Source organism: Lemur catta, chromosome 10 (genome assembly GCF_020740605.2).
Source record: "Lemur catta isolate mLemCat1 chromosome 10, mLemCat1.pri, whole genome shotgun sequence".
Classification (NCBI taxonomy): Eukaryota; Metazoa; Chordata; class Mammalia; order Primates; family Lemuridae; genus Lemur; species Lemur catta.
The window spans coordinates 24388448-24407603 of record NC_059137.1 but is presented as its reverse complement, the minus strand read 5'-3'; the positions used below and the strand labels follow the sequence as shown (position 1 = coordinate 24407603).

Genomic DNA, 19156 nt, shown 5'->3' with positions numbered 1-19156 from the left:
TCATCTCCTATTTTAATAGGTTTATTAAACATGCCTTACAGTAAGCTCTTTCAAATTTTTTCTTAAAGCAGGAAAAATACAAATTATGAATAGAATAAGGACATTCCCCTGCTTCTCACATAAAACCTATTCTCTATCCCAGTGAATGGCTAGAAACCAGAGAGTCAACCCAGAGTCCTGCCATTCCTTTCGTCAATAACCTAGTTCTATCTGTTCAACCACCTTAATGAGTATTTTGTGTACTCTACCCGTTCTCTACAGACCTATTACATTCTCTTGGTCTAGCTGCTTTCATTGTAAAAGCTTCCCTATTAATCTCCCTGCCTTCAATCTCAACCCTCTCTCAACCTGCCCTCATTCATTCATTTCCTCCATACTATCAGAAAGATACTATTAGAAGGATTTCTAACACAAAACAGTATGTCTTTCATCCGGCTCAAAATTCCTCAATGACTCCCTATTACCTATAGAATAATATCTGAAGCTATTCATATAACATACAGGACCAAGTATGATCTGGTGGGTCATTCCATATTTACTTGGCCTTATCACAATCACTCTCTCAGTGACCCTCGAAAAACAGCTGCTCCTCCCTCAGGGTTGCCCAACTCAGTAAATGGCACCACCATTTACCCAGCTGTTCATACCCAAAACCTTGGAGTTATTCATGACTCTTCTTTCTGTCACATCCCACATCCAAACCATGAGCAAATCATATCAGCTCCACCTTCACAATATACCCAAATGCAACCACATTTCACCACCTCAAATGCCATCACCTACTAGTGTCAGTCACCATCATCTGTCATCCGGACCACTGCAACAGCCTCCTAATTGATTTCTCTGATTGCATCCTCACACTCCCTATACAGGAGCCACCAGTTATCCTTTTAAAATACAAATGAGATCATGTCACTGCCAGACACAAAACCTCCCACTAGCCTCCCATAACACTTACAACAGTTCTACAGAGTCCACAGTTCCTGTTATTCCCTAAAAGGTCGTTCTTTTCCTTGCCAGGAATGCCCTCCCGCAAGTATTCACATAGCTCAGGCCCTCATTTCATTAGTCTCTGATCCAATATTCCCTCCTTAGAAGGTCCTCCTAAACCCCTATCCCAGTAAGTTCTTACCTTGGGGCATTTTGACCCCTCAAGGGACATTCAACAATGTCTGCAGATATTTTTGGTTGTCACATGGGGGAAGAAGGTATCTACTGGCATCTAGTAGGTAGCAGCTAGGGATGCTGATAAACACTCTACAATGTACAGGACAAGCCCCCACAACAAAGAATTATCCAGCCCAAGATGTCAATAGTGTCAAAGTTGAGAAGCTCTGCCCTCTCGAAAACAGCAGCTCCATTGATCTCCTCTTACCCTGCTTTATTTTTTGTCTTCATAACTATAACTTTATTTTTTTCTTCATGATAACTATCACTATCACCTTCCCTCACTAGAAAACAAGCTCCAGGAGGGCAGAATTTTGACTGATTTGTCCACAGCTATATCGGGATATACAGCCATGAAGAATGCCTGGAATATCACCAGCACTCAGTAATTATTTGTTAAAAGTATAAATGGATAAATGATACTTCAACAAGCTGAACTATTTGCAGCGCTCAAAACTCTCCATGTTCTCAAAGGCTTCTATGCCACCAGCTATAGATATTTGTGAAACATCATGAAGTTTTAAGTTACTGAGCTTTGTTTGCTACAGAGTACTGGTGCATACTAATGTTTATTCACACTTCCTACTTGGTGGAAAATAGGCTAATACGCTCCTTGAGAGCAGAGTCCACACCTCACACTTCTCTGTCTATCTCACATCTCATTGGCAAATCACTACTCTGACCAGTGAAAGAGTCCTATGTTTCAGATTTAGGACTTGAGCCAAGAGAAGCTAATCCAGGCCTGTAATGTCTTAGGCATCCATAATCGGAAAGCTATACATCTTTACTCAAAATAAAACAATAATGTGTCATCATATCCAAAGCAATAAAACTGGTATGAATAGACATCAAAATCAATATCCACATACCTGCTTGCTTTGCTTCAATACAGGCAATATTTATTTCTTCTTTCAAATCCCAGTTTTCATTGGCTATAGCTTCCCCTACTTGAACAAATCTTCCAACTGCCAAGTTGACGGCTTGCCCTACACGCTGAATTGCTTGCAGAGTTTTATCAGACTTTTTGGTATTATCTTTATGATTAATAAGTGTGGTGATCTAAAAATAAAAGATAAAAGCAATTTGCTTAAATTTTACTTCAATATGTTTTTACTGTAAGGTATATCACAAAAAACAATAAAAATAAACCCAGCATACAGGACTAGCCCAATAGACTAAATCAATAGGTTCAGATGTTTCAACACAGAGACAACCAATAAAGTATCCTGTATGGTTCCTCATGACAATGTTTCCATTAATTACAACTGCAAGTTCACCTGAGGGCAGTTATCTGGGGCATACAGTTCCAGAGGCCCTCCAGATCTTTCAATAAATCTGAAAGACAGGAAAATAGTAGGAGAGGATAGATCATTACATCCACAGAACCCACAGAAAACCAAAGTACTTCAGGTCCAGCTTCCTCTACTATGACTCGAGCTGCTGTGAGAGTAGAGACAGCATCTTCTACTCCTTGCATTCCACTCCATGGCCTACCATGGTGCAAAGGTTGTACAAGATAGTACTTGTGCCATACATATTTACTGCATTAACTAGATACTTCAGAACAATCATTGTGATCTATGTTTTATACTTTGCTAAATTTGTACCAGACTCAAAGTAAACGAAATTTCAGAAGTTTTAACACTTGGTTCCAGGCCCTGAAATAAAATACAAAAGCTAACAAGTTCAGCTCGTTGAAACAAACATAAATCTTCACGATATCTTAGAAAACTAGTAAATAAACTATGCTGACATATAAAAATATTTATTAAAGAACATGGCCTAAAAGACATAGATCCCAACCAGTACAGGTATGCTGAGTATAACTTTGAAATAATGTATACAGTATTTTTATAAATACCAAACATAGTAGGGAATTTAACAGAAGAAGAAGAGAATCACTTTTACTCTTCATGCAACTTACTGTGTGCCAAGCACTTTATATGTTTAGGCATTAATAGTTTAGAATTAAAGAAAGGCCTAGGTTTGAGTCTTGGCTCGGCCATTACTAGCTAAGTGTTCCAGGAAAATTTATTTAATCTCTCTAAACTTACTCATCTATGATATTTTTTCATCACATTTTGAATATCTATTAGATGCCAGGTCCTGAAGATGTATCAGTGAACAAGACTAACATGATCTTGCCCCATTAAGTTTACGGTATGGTAAATAATTCAGTCACATAAAATATATTTGTTGTACGCTATCATATGCCAAATAAAATTCTAGGCAATAATAAGAAAGAAAAAGCCCATGTTCTCATGGAGATAACATTCTAGTGAAGGAGGAGGAGAACCACACAATAATCATATAAATAGGTAAATCAAACAAAATCTTTAAAGTGAATGCTATGAAAAATGTTAAAACAGGATAATGTGATATAAAGTATCTGTAGCTACCAGAAATTGGTTGGTCTTCCATCTATGAAGAAGTGATATTTAAGCTGAGATCTAAATAATAGCAAGTAGCCAGGCTGGCAAACATCAGGGGATAAAGAACATTCTAGAGAGAAGAAACACTTGGTTTAAAAAAAAAAAAAAAAAACAGAAAGCTCCTAGGAATAAGCCTGTCCTGTTCAAGGAATGAGGTAAGGCCAGAAGTGGTTAAAGCATAGTGGGCAAGAGGGCAAGTGTCAAACCAACATCCAAGAGACGGGATGGGCAGGGGCTGGCCAAGGCTGTGCATTGGAGTAAAGAACTTTATTCTATGTATTACAGAAAAGCCACTGAAGGGTTTTTAAGCAGGAAAGTGGTACAATTTCTGTAGTGGTTTTTAAATGTGTCCACAAATTGTTTCATACTTCTCCCTTCAAGAGGGGGAGCCTCATTTCTCTGCCCTTGAGAGTGAGCTGGACTTGGTGACTCACTTCTAATGAAGAGAAAAATAGTAGAAGTAATAGAGTGCTTTTGAGGATAGATCATAGAATACATTGTGATTTCCATCTCGCTCACTCTCTCTCTCTGAGATCAATTTCAGTGGGAGAAAGCCAGATCCCATATCACGGAGGGCATTCGAGCAACTTTACGGAAAGCCCCACGATGTAAGAAACTGAGGCCTCCTGCCAACACGTAGTGATGAATTGAGGCCTCCTGCCAACAGCCAGTAGAGTAAACCTGGGAGTGGATTCTACAGCCCCAGTCAAGCCTTTGGATTACTGCAGGCCCAGACAAAAATCTTTATTATAATTTCATGAGAGACCTCACTCCAGAACCACAAGGTAAGTCGCTCCAGAATTCATGACCCATAGAAACCATAGGATAAATGTTTGTTGTCTTAAAGCACTAAATTTGGGGTAATTTGCTCTGCATAAACTATACTTAACTAATACTGATTTTGGTACCTGGATCTGGGGTGACGCCATAACAAAACCTAAAATGTGGGAGTAGCTTTGAAATCAGGCAGTGGAAGTTGAATGAACTTTGAGGAATGAGTAAAAACTAGAAGTAGTGAAGAAACTTTGTAGAAGCATCATGACTTTTGAGGAAGTGGTCTTAGTCAGTTTGGGCTGCTATAACAAAATACCTTAGACTGGGTAATTGATAAACAACAGAACTTTATTGCTTAAAGATCTGGATGCTGGGAAGTCTAAGACCAAGGCACTGCTGAGATTTGGTATCTGCTGACGGCCCATTCCTCATGGATGACCTTCTATGTGCTCACGTGGCTCCCACAGCCCCTTTTATAAGGGCACTGATCCCATTCATAAGGGCTCCCTCATGACCTAATTAATCACCTCCCAAAGGCCTCTTAATACCATCACTGTGGGGGTTAAGTTCCAACATATGGATTTTGGGGAGATAAGAACATTCAGGCCACAGTAGAAGCTATGGATGAAAGCTTAAAGCAAAGCAAGAAACATCTTATTGGAAACTGGAGAAAAGGGGATCCTTGTTATGTAGTGACAGAAAGTCACCCTCATTGAAAGGAGAAAATATACCTAAGGAACTGGGTGATCTAACTAATGAGATTTCAAGGCAGATTTGGGGGTGCTACCTGGTTTCTTCTTGGTGTTTATAGTAAAATGTAAGAGAAGAGAGAGAAGTTAAAGGAGACACTGTTAAACAAAACGAGCCAGAACTTGATGGTTTTGAAAATTCTTTCTCCAGATAGCACACCATGCTAAAATTAAGAATAGCTTCCAGGCAAAAATAAAATCCAGTGCACTGTCAAGAGGTACACTCTAAAGATGAAGGTAAGGATGTAACCTTCAACTCTTATGTTAAGATCTCTGAAAGATGCAAGGTGGTGCTTCAGTCAACCATTCAGTTCAACAACAGACCTCCTAAGAAGTTTAAAGGGGTTGTCCCTCAGCAGGCCCAGCAGAAGCCCAAGTTAGAGAAAAGTATATCTCAAAGAAACTTTTGGGTATGGCTTTCGTTTAATGGAGTGAGTCCAATATAACTCACAGGAAACCAATAAAATTTTTAAGATAATTGTGTTAACAGAAACACCACTAGCTCGGACTGAAAGAGACAGATCAATACAAAATGAATGGAAATATTTGTATCTCCAAACTCCCATAGGCAGAGAGCAGGCTGAGAAATCTATGCAGCTGTAAACATGAGCTACTTTTCCTGAGAAAGGATAACTCAGAGGGCAGTGCCAAGAGCCAGGAAGAATTATTTCCAGGCCTTAATCAAGGAACTGTCAAACTCTGCCCAGGAGGACTTCAGAATGCTATAAACCAGTAGCTCCTATTTTTCCCACTTTTGAACAGAAGTATATAGCAGTTATTCTACACTTCCTATTTTCCTGTTTTTGGAACAGAAGGATCTATAGTGGTTATCCTACAGCTGAAAGCAGTTACACTTAAAGAACTACCACATACAAGAAGGCTCATCTGAACCAGATTTAGATTCCAGCTGATTTTGTGACTTTTGGGAGGATTGAGGTGGAAAGAGGTTATCTGCAGGTAGAACGAAGGTAAATAATTAGTGGCCAGAGTTTGGAGTATGGAGTTTTAAAATATGTCCACAAATTCTTTGCTATTCCTGCCTTCAAGAGGTGGAGTCTCATTCCCCTCTCCTTGAGTGCAAGCTGAATTTAGTCACTTACTTCTAACTAATAGAATAAAGCAGAAATGCTACTTTTGAAGGCAAGTCATAAAGTCACCGTAGTTTCTACCTTTCTTTCTAAGATTATTCACTCTAGGGGAAGCCAGTTCCCATATCATGAAGACACCTGACCAGCCCAATACCTGGAATGCCCCTTAAAAGAGGCCTCAGAGAGCTCTCTCACCCTTTTCCACCATGTGAGGACAGTGAGAAGATAGCTGCCTATGAAACAGGGAGGTAGACCCCCTCACCAGACACAAAATCTGTTGGCACCTTAATCTTGGACTACCCAGCTCCAGAATTGTGAGGAATAAACTTCTATTGTTTAAGCCACCAAGTCTAGGGTATAGCAGCCCAAATAGACTAAGACAACTGTGTTTATTAAATGCTTTATTTATATAAAGTTTTAAATTTTCAATTTTAAAGAAAAGATCCTGCAATTAGGCTAAAATACCAACTATTGTTCAGTTCTAAAACACACACTTGGCTTTCAGTACAAGCATCCTCCCCAGTGCATAATTAGGTGTGGCTGCCTTCCTCTTACTGGAAAGCTGTCTGGAAAATGTTCAATTCCAATGCAGGTATGCCTTTAAAATTTTCATTTACAGGAGCTAATTCATAAAATTCCTTATTAAAAGGCCTACTTATGTCCTAAAATTATTTTCAAATGTTTTAAAAGGGAGGTTCAAAAGTTATACATGTTGATTGTTAAAAAAAGAAAAAAAAAAGGAAAAGAAACAGGAATTGTAGAAAAGCCTCAAGAAATAAAAATAACCTATAATCCCTGCACCCCTGTGAGCGTTTTGGCATAATTCTCTCTAGTCTTATTTTAAACATATACATACCTAGACACACAGTTTTACAAAATTGAGATTAAACTTCAATTTCCTTACTGTGCAAAAAAATAAGACTAGCTAACATTTATTAAGCACAACAGTACCAGACACTAGCCTATGTGTTTTGCATGTATTAATTCATTTAATACTTACATCTCTTCGTATCTAAGAGGTACATACTATTATTGTCCTCATTTTATAGAATAAGGACCAAGTCACAAAGCCAGAAAGTTGCCTCCACTCCTAATTATGACACTGCCTCTCTTACCTCCCAGGATTATGTTAAGGATCAAGCTAGTAAGAGTTCTTTGTAAATTATAATGTGTCAAATAAAATTTTAGCTATTATTCTGCAAAACTAGGAGGCATATTAGATTGGGTGTCCAGAACTTGGAGTTGCCCTGACACCAGAGTCTAGAGAATGCCTGAATGAACCAGAAAAGAGGGCAGAGAAGGCATCCCATGGGGAAGAAAGAGGATCTGGTGTATTGAAGAACTCTGCCTGGAATAAAACAATAAGAACTAGGGCTTACTTGATACCGCCAAACAAAGGGTGTCAAGAAGTACAAATCACCAATAAAGTATATCTCAGCAGTTAAAAGCATGGACTCTTACATCACTCTGCCTAGGTTTGAATGCTGGCTCTACCATGTGACCATGGGACAAGTTATCTAAACTTCCTGTGACTCCTGTTCTCACCTGTGAAAACAGGGATAATAACAGTACCCATCTCATAAGGTTATTGTGGGGAACAAATAAATTAGTAAATGTAAAGTACTTAGAATAGTGACTGGTATATAGCGAGCACTGCATAATTCTTCGATATTATTACACTGGTTAGATTTCCAGAATCTCTGTTCTTTCCTCATGATTGTGATATTGTTCTTATTTTTTAGAATAAATGACAGTATACCCTTGATTGAAAGACTTTCTTAGTTTACGTACTTATTTTGTGGAGAGGTAAGAAAGCAAGTGAAGGAGGCTAGGAGGAAAAAAAAAAAAAGTAGTATCAACCCAGAAAAAAGAGCAAAGCCTAATTCCCTGGAACTTGAATAATCTAGGAGCCAGCCTGGGACAGAAAAGTTCATCTCTGAGCTTAACTCATCAGTTATATATAATTCTCAGAATTATAAGAATTTTAAAATCATCTAATCAGCTATAGAAAATAATATAAAAGTAAACACATCAATCATGGGAGTATGTTTTCAAGAAGGCAGAAAGAAAGCCCTTGCACTTACTTTACAAACCATTTTGTTTGGATTTTGTTTTATCTTTGCACTTAAAAACACATATATATTCACATACGCAGATCAGCAAAAAACCCAGAGAGAGTGCCTTATCTATTCTCTTCATCCCCAACTTACTGAAACAAGAAGCCTGAAAAGCTTCCAGGACAACGGAGAGAAAAATGGGAAAACGAGGTGAGCTGCCTTAGACATTTAAAAGCTCCGTACAATGGTGATTGAAGGAAATCTATTATAGACAGGAAAAGACTGGTGGGCAGAAGAATAACATTCCACACTAGGGTGGAGTTCTGTGGCAGATAGCCTTCTTCCCTTCCCTGGATAAAAGCATTTTTAAGATTGGGAGTGGGAGTTTTGACAGGAAGAATAAAGTGATTACTAAAGGAGGTGAGGAGCTGCTCTGAAGAAAATGTACTTGGTTCTTAGCCCAGGGCTTTTCAAAAAATTATCTGAATTATAAAATATACACCATATGAGTATATATAACATATATTAATACATGTACTCACCACCAAGCTTAAGAGAACAATGCCAGTATCTCTGATGCACATGTACCCCCCAGGCTCCTCCCCATCCATATCACCTCCCTTCCTCTTTTCAGAAAAAAACCAATGTCCTAACTTTGGGCTTATCACTCCCTTACTATAACTACTGCACATACAATGTAGCCCTAAATGATATTTGGTTTAGTTCTGCTGGTTTTAAACCTTTATTTTTTCTCACTCAACATTTTCTCACTCAACATGCTTTTGGAATTCATCCACACTGATAATTATAGCCATGGTTCATTCACTTCACTGATATTATAGTATCTCATTGTATGAACATACCACAATTTATTTAAACATCCCACTGTTAAAAGCCATTTGAGAAAGAGGGTGAAACATTTGGGTAGTTTCTAGTTTGGGACCATCAAAAGTAAAAATGCTATCCACATTTCAATCCATTTCTCTAATACACATGCGGCAGGGATTTCTCTAGGGGTATAGACTTAGGAGTGGAATTGCTGGGCCATAGGTAACACCTACCTTCAATTTTAATAGATTACACCAAACTGTTTCCCAAAATGGTTGTACCACTGATACTCCCACCAGCTCCACACTCATCAACGCTGGTTCTCACTGTGAACCATGAAGAACGCTGGTTCTTCATTTTAATGAAGTCAAATTTATCAATCTTTCCATAGAGTTTGTACTTTTGGTGTATTAAGAAATTCTTTTCCACCACTAGATGGTGAAGACATTGCCCTATTTTTTTTTTCCTAAAAGTGTCATAAATTTTTACTTTCATATTGATGTTCTTCATATTAATAATTTTTAACATGAGACAGAGATCCAATTTCATGTCTTTCTATTTAAATAATCAATTGTTCAAGCTTCATATTTTTAAGAAGTTTTTCCTTCCTCACTGACCAGCAATGCCAACTGTAATTTACTGAGTTTCCATGTGTATGGATCTGTTCCGGCGTTCTCCATTCTGATTCACATGTCTATATTTTCATCCCCATTCTTATATCCACATTGTCTTAATTACTATAGCTTTATAATAAATCTTAAAATCTGGTAGAGCAAGTCTATTCACCTTGTTTCTCTTCTGGCTATTCTTGGCCCTTTGTTCTTTCATATAAACTTTAAAATTATTTTTATCAAATTCTACCAAAAAATCCTGTTGAAATTTTCTCACATTACATTTGATCAGTAGAGAAAATTGATATATCTATAATATCATTTCAACCTAGGTATGAACACAGTAGTTCTCTCTCATTTATATAGCTCTACTTTGGCTTTCGATAAAATTTTTTAATTTCCTCCATGTAGTTTGGCATTTTCTTTGCTATAGATAGGTAGGATATAAATAGATAGATTCCTAGGAACCTCATATTTTGCTGTCATTGTTATTATAACTGGGGTTTTTAGGATTACTTTTTCTGTTATTAATGTAAAAAATGCAATTGACTTTAGCATCCAACATTTAGTGAACCTCCTAAACACTCCTTATTTTTATAATTTATTGTAGACTCTTTTGAGTTTTCTATGTAGATTATTATATTACAATGAGACTTTTGATTTTTCCTTTCCTATCTTTTCACCTTTTGTTTCTTCTCCTTGTCTTACTGCACTGACTAGGATTTCCAGTATAGTGTTGAATAGAAGCTATGATAGCAGACATCCTACTCTTATTTTTGGTTTTAAAGGAAATGTTTTTTTTAAGTTTGACTGTTGCTATGATGTTAACTATAAGTTTTCTGTAGATACTCTATCATGTTAAGGTAATCTTTTTCTACTACTTGTTTGCTAAGGGCTTTTTTATCATGATTAGAAGCCAAATTTAATATTTTTTCTGCATCTGTTGTTATGAAGGTCTATCTTTTTTAATCTGTGAATGCAGAAAACTATACACAGTTTTCTAATATTAGCACAACCTTGCATTCCCAGAATAAGGCCACTAACCCAGGACTTTTCACTTGAAGACTTGGAAGAAGTTAAAGAATTGGAAGAAGTTAGATGATACCAGAATAGAAACTATCTACTTTAAACTGTATAGTGCTAGTTCTACTTGTTTACTTGAAAACCCTGTCTCCCCCATGTCATTGTTCCTGACTCATCTATGCTGTCTCTGAGCTCTTAGAGTACTTACTATTGATGATGTTCATTTGACACTTTGCATGTGCTATTCCATACATGTCCTGTCTACCACTTAGAATATAAGCCCCTCAAAGAACAGCAACTAATAAGCACACAATAAACACTTGCTTAAAATGTTTAAAATATCCTTGTGGATGTGATGGTAAAACATGAGCTGGATAATTATGTAGCATCCTTAGAAAATGAGGCTTCTGGAAATATAAGTTTTCTAGAGAGCTGTTGTTTTAATCTCCTAACACTCACTGAAACTTCAAAATCATTCTAAATTGTACTCCACACTTCCCTGCTTTGTTAACAGACTATGCTGACCATGACTTATACAGTTTTTGAATTAAGGATAATTTAACTTTTTCTTGTTGAGGACAGTCAACTATTAGGAATATCAGTTACAGTGTTGTGCTAGAGATATAGCTGTGGATACATAATGTGTGGGATGCAGAACCTCAGCTGTGGCCCTGAACAAGTCTTTAAAAGGGAGAAAAAAAAGGCAGGCATTTTTCCAATTTGGCATTGATTGCTAGTTAACTCTCAGCAGCAATTCATACTTTTCTTCCACCACTCTCCTATTCTCCTCACCTTCTTTTGCCCCAGAATTACATAATGCAGAACTGTAGGACTGTGAAAAGTTACCATTTTAACCACAAAAAGTTACCAATTTCCTAGATTATAGACTATTAGCTTGGTTTTTGGTTGCAGACTCTCTTTGTCTCTATACCTACTACTAGCTGACCTCATCACCACTTCTAGTCTCTAGAGGGGACACAGCATATAGCGTAGCTAAGGTCATATTCTCTAGATCCAGGATACCAAGGTTCAAATCCCAGTTTGGCACTTATAGTTGAAAACCCTAATGACAAGTTACTTAACCTTATCATTCCTCAGTTTCTTCATCCATATCATGAGAATAAACATACATCTACCTAACAGGATTGTTATGAGGATTAAAGGAGTTAATATTTACAAAGTGCTTAGAACATGGCCTAGCACACAGAAATCATTATGTGGGTATTACCAAATAGATGGATAAAATAGTATCAACTTGAACTCCACCACTGTCTTATCTCCCTGTCTCTTAAAACTGCTTCATTATTTCTCATTTGGGGTTGTGGTTGTACTGGTGGTGGTGGTCTTCTTTTGGGGGAGAAGGAGCAGGGCAGACATTACCAGCCAGCCTGCCTTCCCACCGCTCAGTGCCTCTACCAGACAGGGAGAAGAGGGAGGGGAGGATCATGTACGTCCATCACTGCTCTATTAGCCATGCGAAGGTGAAGAAAATGGGGCTGTTTATTTAATCAGCATAACAGGAATCTAGGGACATGTGTAACTGCTGTTTTCAAATATTTTCAGGGCTGGGCTGGAGGAGAGGTGGCATTTAAAAATCTGTGGAACAGCTACAGGCTTCCCGACACTGAACGTGTTTAAGCAGGGTATTGGTAGCCAGCTGTCAAGGATGCTATAAGAAAAATTTTTTTTAATTTAGAGTCAGACAACCTTCAAGATTCCTTCTACTTCTAAAATTTTGGTAATCCTAGTATGAGTCACTAAGACATACAACCTAGGTGTGAGTCACACAGCGCCAACGCGCTCCCGAAGGCACAGAATTCTTCACTCCCCACAGCGCCTGGTACCTGGCCACAGATCAAGGTGAGGAATTCTAGCCCTCAGGCTGCGTAAAACTCGGCTCAGAGTAACAAAAACTTGTCTGAAGCTAAGCGCCTCGGTTAGCCGATTAGCAAATCCAGTAACGCCTACATCCCAAATAGGACTTGGCAAAAAAGGTGCGTATCCGGATCAACTATCAGACAGTCCTTCACGTCACTCTTCTGAGAGGCCGGACAGAAGCAGACTGACGAGAGCAGCAGGTTAAGGCGAAGGGGCAGGGTGGCCGGGAGAAATGAGAGATAGGCGAGCTGACACACAGGGAGGGGAAAGGGACAAAGGCCTTGGGGACAGCGCGCCGGGCTTGGAGGCCAGTAGAAATGCCCCGGCCAGAGGGGCCAGAGGTCCGGGCTCTGGACTAGGGATGCGAACGGGTGGCTGCAGCAGGTTGGTTACGCAGCGGCAACCAGGAGAGCCCCAGGTGCCAGCGGGGGGGCCCGCGGGGGTCCTCTCTGCCTCCTGGAGCTGGGCTCGGCTGTCCGCCCGCAGAGGTGACCTCGCCGCGCCCGGGGCCACCCAAGCCCCTGCGCCGAGGCGGGTCCTGGGGGCACAGGCCGGGCAGCGCGGCTGCCTGGCTCCCCCGGCTCGGCCCCGCACCCACGCCCCGCAGCCTTCCCTGCTGCTCAGCCCACACAGCCTCGCCGCCAAATTTCGGATCGTCCAGTCTCTCGCCGCCTTGGTTGAGGCCCGTCCCCGAGCCCCAGACAGGCGGCCGGACAAGCGACGCCGCAGTGCCGGCGCCGAATGTCGGGCAGCGGCTGCCTCCCGCCCGGTCGTGCGAGCGGCCGCCGCCATCGCGGGCCGCGGCGGGAGGGCGACGAGGAGCCGCGCCGGACGCCGCTTTACCTGAGAAACCAGCGGCAGCAGCGTCTGCTCCACCGAGCGAGTTTTGATCTCGAGTCCCGAGTCGAAGGCGAAGCCCGATGGGCCGGAGCCATAGACAGCTCCGGCGCCGCCAACGCCGGCAGGGCCGGGAGAGGCGGCCATCGTACCCGGCTCGTCCCGCAGCTCGCACTCCGCGCCACCGCGAGCCCGCCGCCAGTCAGCCAGCCCGCCCGCCGCAGCTGCGGCAGCCCCAGCGCACCCGCGCCGCCCGAGGCCCCGCCCCCCACAGGGCCCGCCCCCCAGCCTGGATCCCGCCCCCGCGCTCCGCTCTTGGGCCCGCTCTGAGGCCCCGCCCACCAACCAGGTCCTCCCCCCCCCCCCGCAAGGCCCCGCCTCCTCCGACCCTATTCCCTGCCCCGCCCCTCTCTCTCCTGAGCCTCCCTTCGCGCCGGGCTGACAAGGACAAACAAAACACCTGCGGGCCTCCGGCGGCCACGTGGCCTCTTAACTGGATGTGGACGACCGTCCCCAGTAAAGCTGCCTGTCCTCCTTATAGGTGACTCGTCCTAAATCAATTCTGAAATCCCACAGAGATTTCTGGAAGCTGCGCTGAAGTTGAAACTGGTAGAGCAGAACCAGAGTCGTCTGCGGGGAGATGCCTTTACCCTGGGACCGGTAATCCTCGTTCTGGGGCTTCTCCGGAAGATCCCATTTCCCCTCCACCCTCATTTTTTGACCATATGTTTCTCACACTTTCAGTGAGATTGAAGGAAATATTCGAAAATGCAATCACTTAAGGAGCATCTGGGCACTGAACAAGAAGATAGTGTATGTTTCAGGGTACCGTTTAGCCTGTTTACTGTTTTTATTCTTCAAAAGGAAATTAAATACAACATGAAAGGCATCCTCTACTTTTCAACACTATTACTTTTTAAAACCAAAATTACTTTTTCCCTAGTGCCAGGCACAGAGCAGTTTCTTGACTGTTCAGGGCATGAAAAGATAATTAGTGTGTATTTCTGACTGAATTCACTTAAGGCGGCGGCTAAGAATCAATCTGTAAGCACAACTCTGAGCTTACACAGAGCCCCAGGATAGCAGGCAAAGTGGGACACTCTTTACTTACTCTAAGCCTTGGGGTCACGTGCAGCCTTCTGGATCCTTGAGTGCAGCCTTTTGATTGAATCCAAACTTTACAGAACAAATCCTTTTACTAAAGGTATTTTATTATTTACTTTTTAACAAAGGTATTTGTTCTGTGAAGTTTGGATTTGGCCAAGGGCCTGTACTTGGGGATCTGGAGGGCCATATGTGGCCTTGAGGCCGCAGGTTCCCCACTCCTGCCCTAAGGTTCCCTGGAGCCAAGCCAAAAGATGTCTGAAGGATGCACGCTTTGAAGGAGTTCTATGCTTAAGCAATAGACTGAGAAGCATGAAGAAATGCTTTGTGAACTACCATATCTGCCATGAGAACCTATCACTAAAAAAGAATCTCGGCTGGCCAGTCCACCCTCACACCTGGGCCTAGATCATTTCTGCTTCCATAACCTCAGATTGATCAGCAGGATACCATCAACGTGAGGTGGCAGAAAGCTCTTTCCCGAGCACTGCTGAAATGTGCTTTGCAGTGCTTCCACTTGTCAGTTCAGCTTCGTATACCAGTACTGTACAGGTATCTTTGGCATTGGAGATAGCCAAGCTTAGGCTTCTTCTGTCCACTCAAGAAGTGCAGCTCCTTAATCCAACTTTCTTCTCTTCCAATTCTTACTTCTCAGCCACCAACCTCAGCACTTCCTTACCTACCACAAGGCCACCTTCCCCTGTGCACTGAGGGGCCTTCACCCTCTTTAAGGTGCCCAGCATCCACTCCCCAGACACACCTTCCCTTACGAAAGTTAACTGTATATCATAAAAATCCAGTGTAAGCACTGGTGCCAAAGGAAAAGGCAAGATACAAAGCTTAAGGGACAGATGGATGTATTCATTAAAGTTTGGCTTCTATTAATAAAAAGATCAAGTTTCTCAACAGATAGGAGACTGTTTACCACATGAGTCATCCAACACTAGTAAATTTATTTCAAAATATAAATATTTTACATTTACAAAGATACATCAGTAGAATGTCAAAGCAAGTTAAAGCTAAGAAACAGCATTTATGTGAGAATATTTATTGTACTTGAATATTCTTTTTTACTTTCAAACCATCCCTCCTTTGCCTGAGAATGCACAGATGATACATTTTCAAAGAATTACACAAACAGTTACAACTATATATCCAATTTGGTTCAAAATCAAATGGTATTTGAAATACACTCCAGTCACCTAAATAAATGGCACTGCAAAGGACAAAGAAGGGTTTTCTTTGAGATAAGTACAATAAGAGTTACACTTTGAGTCACCACAATAAAAAAGAAATGGTATTTGATAAGCCAAAATGATAATACTTTACGATTTGTTTCCATACCTTTCATTGTAAAACATAAAGCTGGAAGAAAATTAAGAAACCAGTGTGGAGGAAAGAATTGTGGACTTGGAGTCAGAAGTTCTGCAACTGAATTCTGGCTCCATTGTTTCATGGCATAACCTTAGGGGGAAATCACAAAAAAAAAACTTTTCAGAACCTCCAGTGCCTCATCTGTGCAATGAGGATAATACTGCCTGTCTCACAGGGTGTTACTAAAGGTGCCTGAAAACTATAAAGTGCCATACAAAAGCATTATTAAAATGTAATATCAATATATAACCACTATATTTGCACATTGATCCTTGAAAAACTTGCAAAATTAAACACAAATACTGATTGTACACACCATAGGTGGAAAAGAATCTCTATACCTTAAGTATACCTCTGAACGGCAAATATGCTTTCTTTCTGGTATCTCACTAAACTTCAGGATTTATTACACATTATTACATGGTACCCCAGTAAGATCTGCCATTCAGTATTTCCATTACAGATGTCTTCTAAAAAAGTAGTACACTTGATTGAGAGCCATGTTTCCCAAAGGACCTGTGGATGCTCGGAGAAATGGAAGCGGGTGTGTGCAGTATAAGTCAAACAGTCTTTGTCCCCTCTTACAATTTCACAATGTATAATGACACGTTAAAAACTCTTGGAAGTCCTATGGAAAGAAAATAAACTCAGCATTCCTCAATTTTAATTGATCATGGAAACCCCTCCCCCATACATACTTTTTTTCTCTTACAACATCTATTAATATCTCTTGGAACCACTGCTATAAGGAACACATTTTGCCAAAAGCTGCTCAACTATCAGGAAAAAGGAAGAGAAGTAGAACATAGAACAATGGACAGAGGAAAAAGAAGTATTTTACTCTGAATTCTGTTACTAACTGGCTGTGTTTCAGACTAGACACTTTAACCTATGAATTTGTTTTATTCTCTAGAAAATGACAAGATCACCTAATTATATATGGCCCATTCTAGCACAGAATGAGACTCTAGTACATAGCACATCTTGATTTATAATTCTATTTTTAAATAATCAAAACATGACTGCTCAGTGGCTTCAGATATCATGTGTATTTTTTGTACATTCTCAATAATAAGTTAATAAAGTGAATATATTTTGATGGCAAAATGTGTAAAGACAAGATATTGATAAAAATAAAAAGTATTTGCTTTTAGCTGGAATATCTGGAGTTATGTTACCTGAGGCTATTTCCACCCTCAAGGTCCTACTGTAAGTCTCTTGTAAGGGTCTTGGGAGGCTCCCCCAAAGCAGACTGCAAGATCAGGACCTGAGTATGAAAAGCTCTGAGGGCTTTTTCCTATAAAACACTGAGGTTGAAAGCTCTGGATAGCTCACCTAAATTACTTTGCTCTCATCTAATTTATCATGACCTGACACATTCCTGAGGTACTAATATAACCAAAATGGGAAGTAGAGGTACTAGGAAGTCCTGACAGGTCACAATGTGTTCATTTAGTGGCCCTTTAACTGGAATAAGCAGTTGCATTCCCAAAGCCTACAGAGTTTGTTTAAATACAGGGTCTCCATGTAACACGCCTTGGTTATCTTCCCACTGGCCAAGTCAACCCACACTAGACTCAGAAGTCAAGGGAAAGCTCGGCCACCTAACGACCTCTCATGGAAGAGGGTGTTAGCAAACCTTGCAATTTTAACGATCACTAAGACTGGTATGTGAGACAGTCTGACAGAGACACTTCCAGGAAAAGAAAGTAATAGGAATTTTGGAAATCAAGCAGGACTCATAATGACATGGAATTTATGCTGAAGGTCCCATGCCACCTTCTCTCTCAGAAAAGAAAGGAGCATATCTGCGTGGAAAACTTCTATCTCCTTTCCTACGTCCCGCCATTCAGTTTACAAATGAAGAGTGAATGTAAACTTGAAACTAATCTTTATTTATTTATTTTAGAGACAGGGTCTTGCTCTGTCACCCAGGCTGGAGTGCAGCTGTGTGATCATAGCTCCCTGCAGCCTCAAAAAAATCCTGGGCTCAAGTGATCCTCCCACATCAGCCTCCCAAGTAGCTGGGACTACAGGTACATGCCACCACACCTGGCTAATTTTTCTACTTTTTGTAGAGATGGAGTCTCACTATGTTGTACAATCATTAGTAAATCTATAAAATGCAAGATATCATGATAGATTTCTATACTCAGTTTTTTACTAAGGCTACTTCTACTTTACCTATGCATTATTTGTTACAAGAGAAACTTCCTCTTTCTAGGTCAAATTCTGACTGAGACTCTAAGGGTAGCTCATCTTTGAGACTTGAAGTTAAGATTCATACTTTTTCATACCACTTCATCTCTATGCCCTTTGAAAAAATTCTGTAAAACCTCTTCACTGTATCTGAGGAAGCATGCTGATTCTCTCTGGTTCTGACAGTTCCAAGAAAACTTCCCTCGCTGGCAGATCTTCCTAGTCCTTATGCTATTGCTGGAGCAATGGAGCAGTTCAAGTTTCCTGATCAGGACTGTGTAGCACTCTGGGGCACCTCTGCTCCTCATATTTCAGAGGGATATTATATCACCTGCTAATTTTGGCAGCTCTAAGCTATTCCCCTAGAGCTCAGAGTACCCTCTAAGAACATGGTATTCATACTAATAGTTATCTCAGCAACAGCTAAATATTAGCTCGTTTACTGTTTTGTGATATCACTTCATACAGCTAAAAGCACTTTGTATATATACACCAACTCACTGTGTATAACATTTGCCTTTTTTGAGTATGTGCTAATTACAGCTATAAATTTACCAGTATAAATTAACAAAAAAAAACCTGATTATTTCTTTTTTAACCTTTTAATGCAAAAATTTAAATTTAGTATTACACATGATCTGGCTAAGATTTAAGGAGAGGCCTTCTTATGAGTTATCTTCAGCACCCTGTGCAGTCCCTCACATGAAGCCTATAGTTTAACAAACTCTCAAGAAATGTTTAATTAAATGAAAGAAAAACTGAATAATTGATTAAAGAGGAGAATGAATTACTTAGTAACCAAATCTAACACTTAGCGAAATAGCAGATTATAATTGTTGAAGGAGTCATAATAGAAATGAAATCTGCATGTAGTCTACCACATAAAAAACAGTCCAAAAATCTCATGGTAGCCTTTTTTAGATGGGGCTTTTCTGTAGTATAAGAATAAATTTAAGCTACTTATCATTAACTTCTTAGTGAAAAAATGTTTTAGAAAAAATTATTTCTACCTTTAAATATTTTTCAAAAAGGAAA

At 40.2% G+C, this 19156-nt stretch overlaps 1 protein-coding gene across 2 annotated transcripts in view; it reads right to left on the bottom strand.

The window, feature by feature from the left end:
• The window catches only part of CTNNAL1 (catenin alpha like 1), a 65660-nt gene extending 51936 nt beyond the window's left edge, over positions 1–13724 (bottom strand). Inside the window, exons 1-2 of one of the 2 annotated variants that reach the window (XM_045562550.1) lie at positions 13451–13724; positions 2037–2226 (exon numbers count right to left, since the gene is read on the bottom strand). In XM_045562550.1, coding sequence (XP_045418506.1) covers positions 2037–2226; positions 13451–13591 — 331 coding nt within the window. In that variant the 5' untranslated portion in view covers positions 13592–13724. Of the gene's footprint in view, positions 1–783; positions 858–2036; positions 2227–13450 lie in introns of those variants that run through there. The other variant, XM_045562551.1, reaches the window with a different exon arrangement.
• Between the last annotated feature and the right edge of the window lie 5432 nt (positions 13725–19156).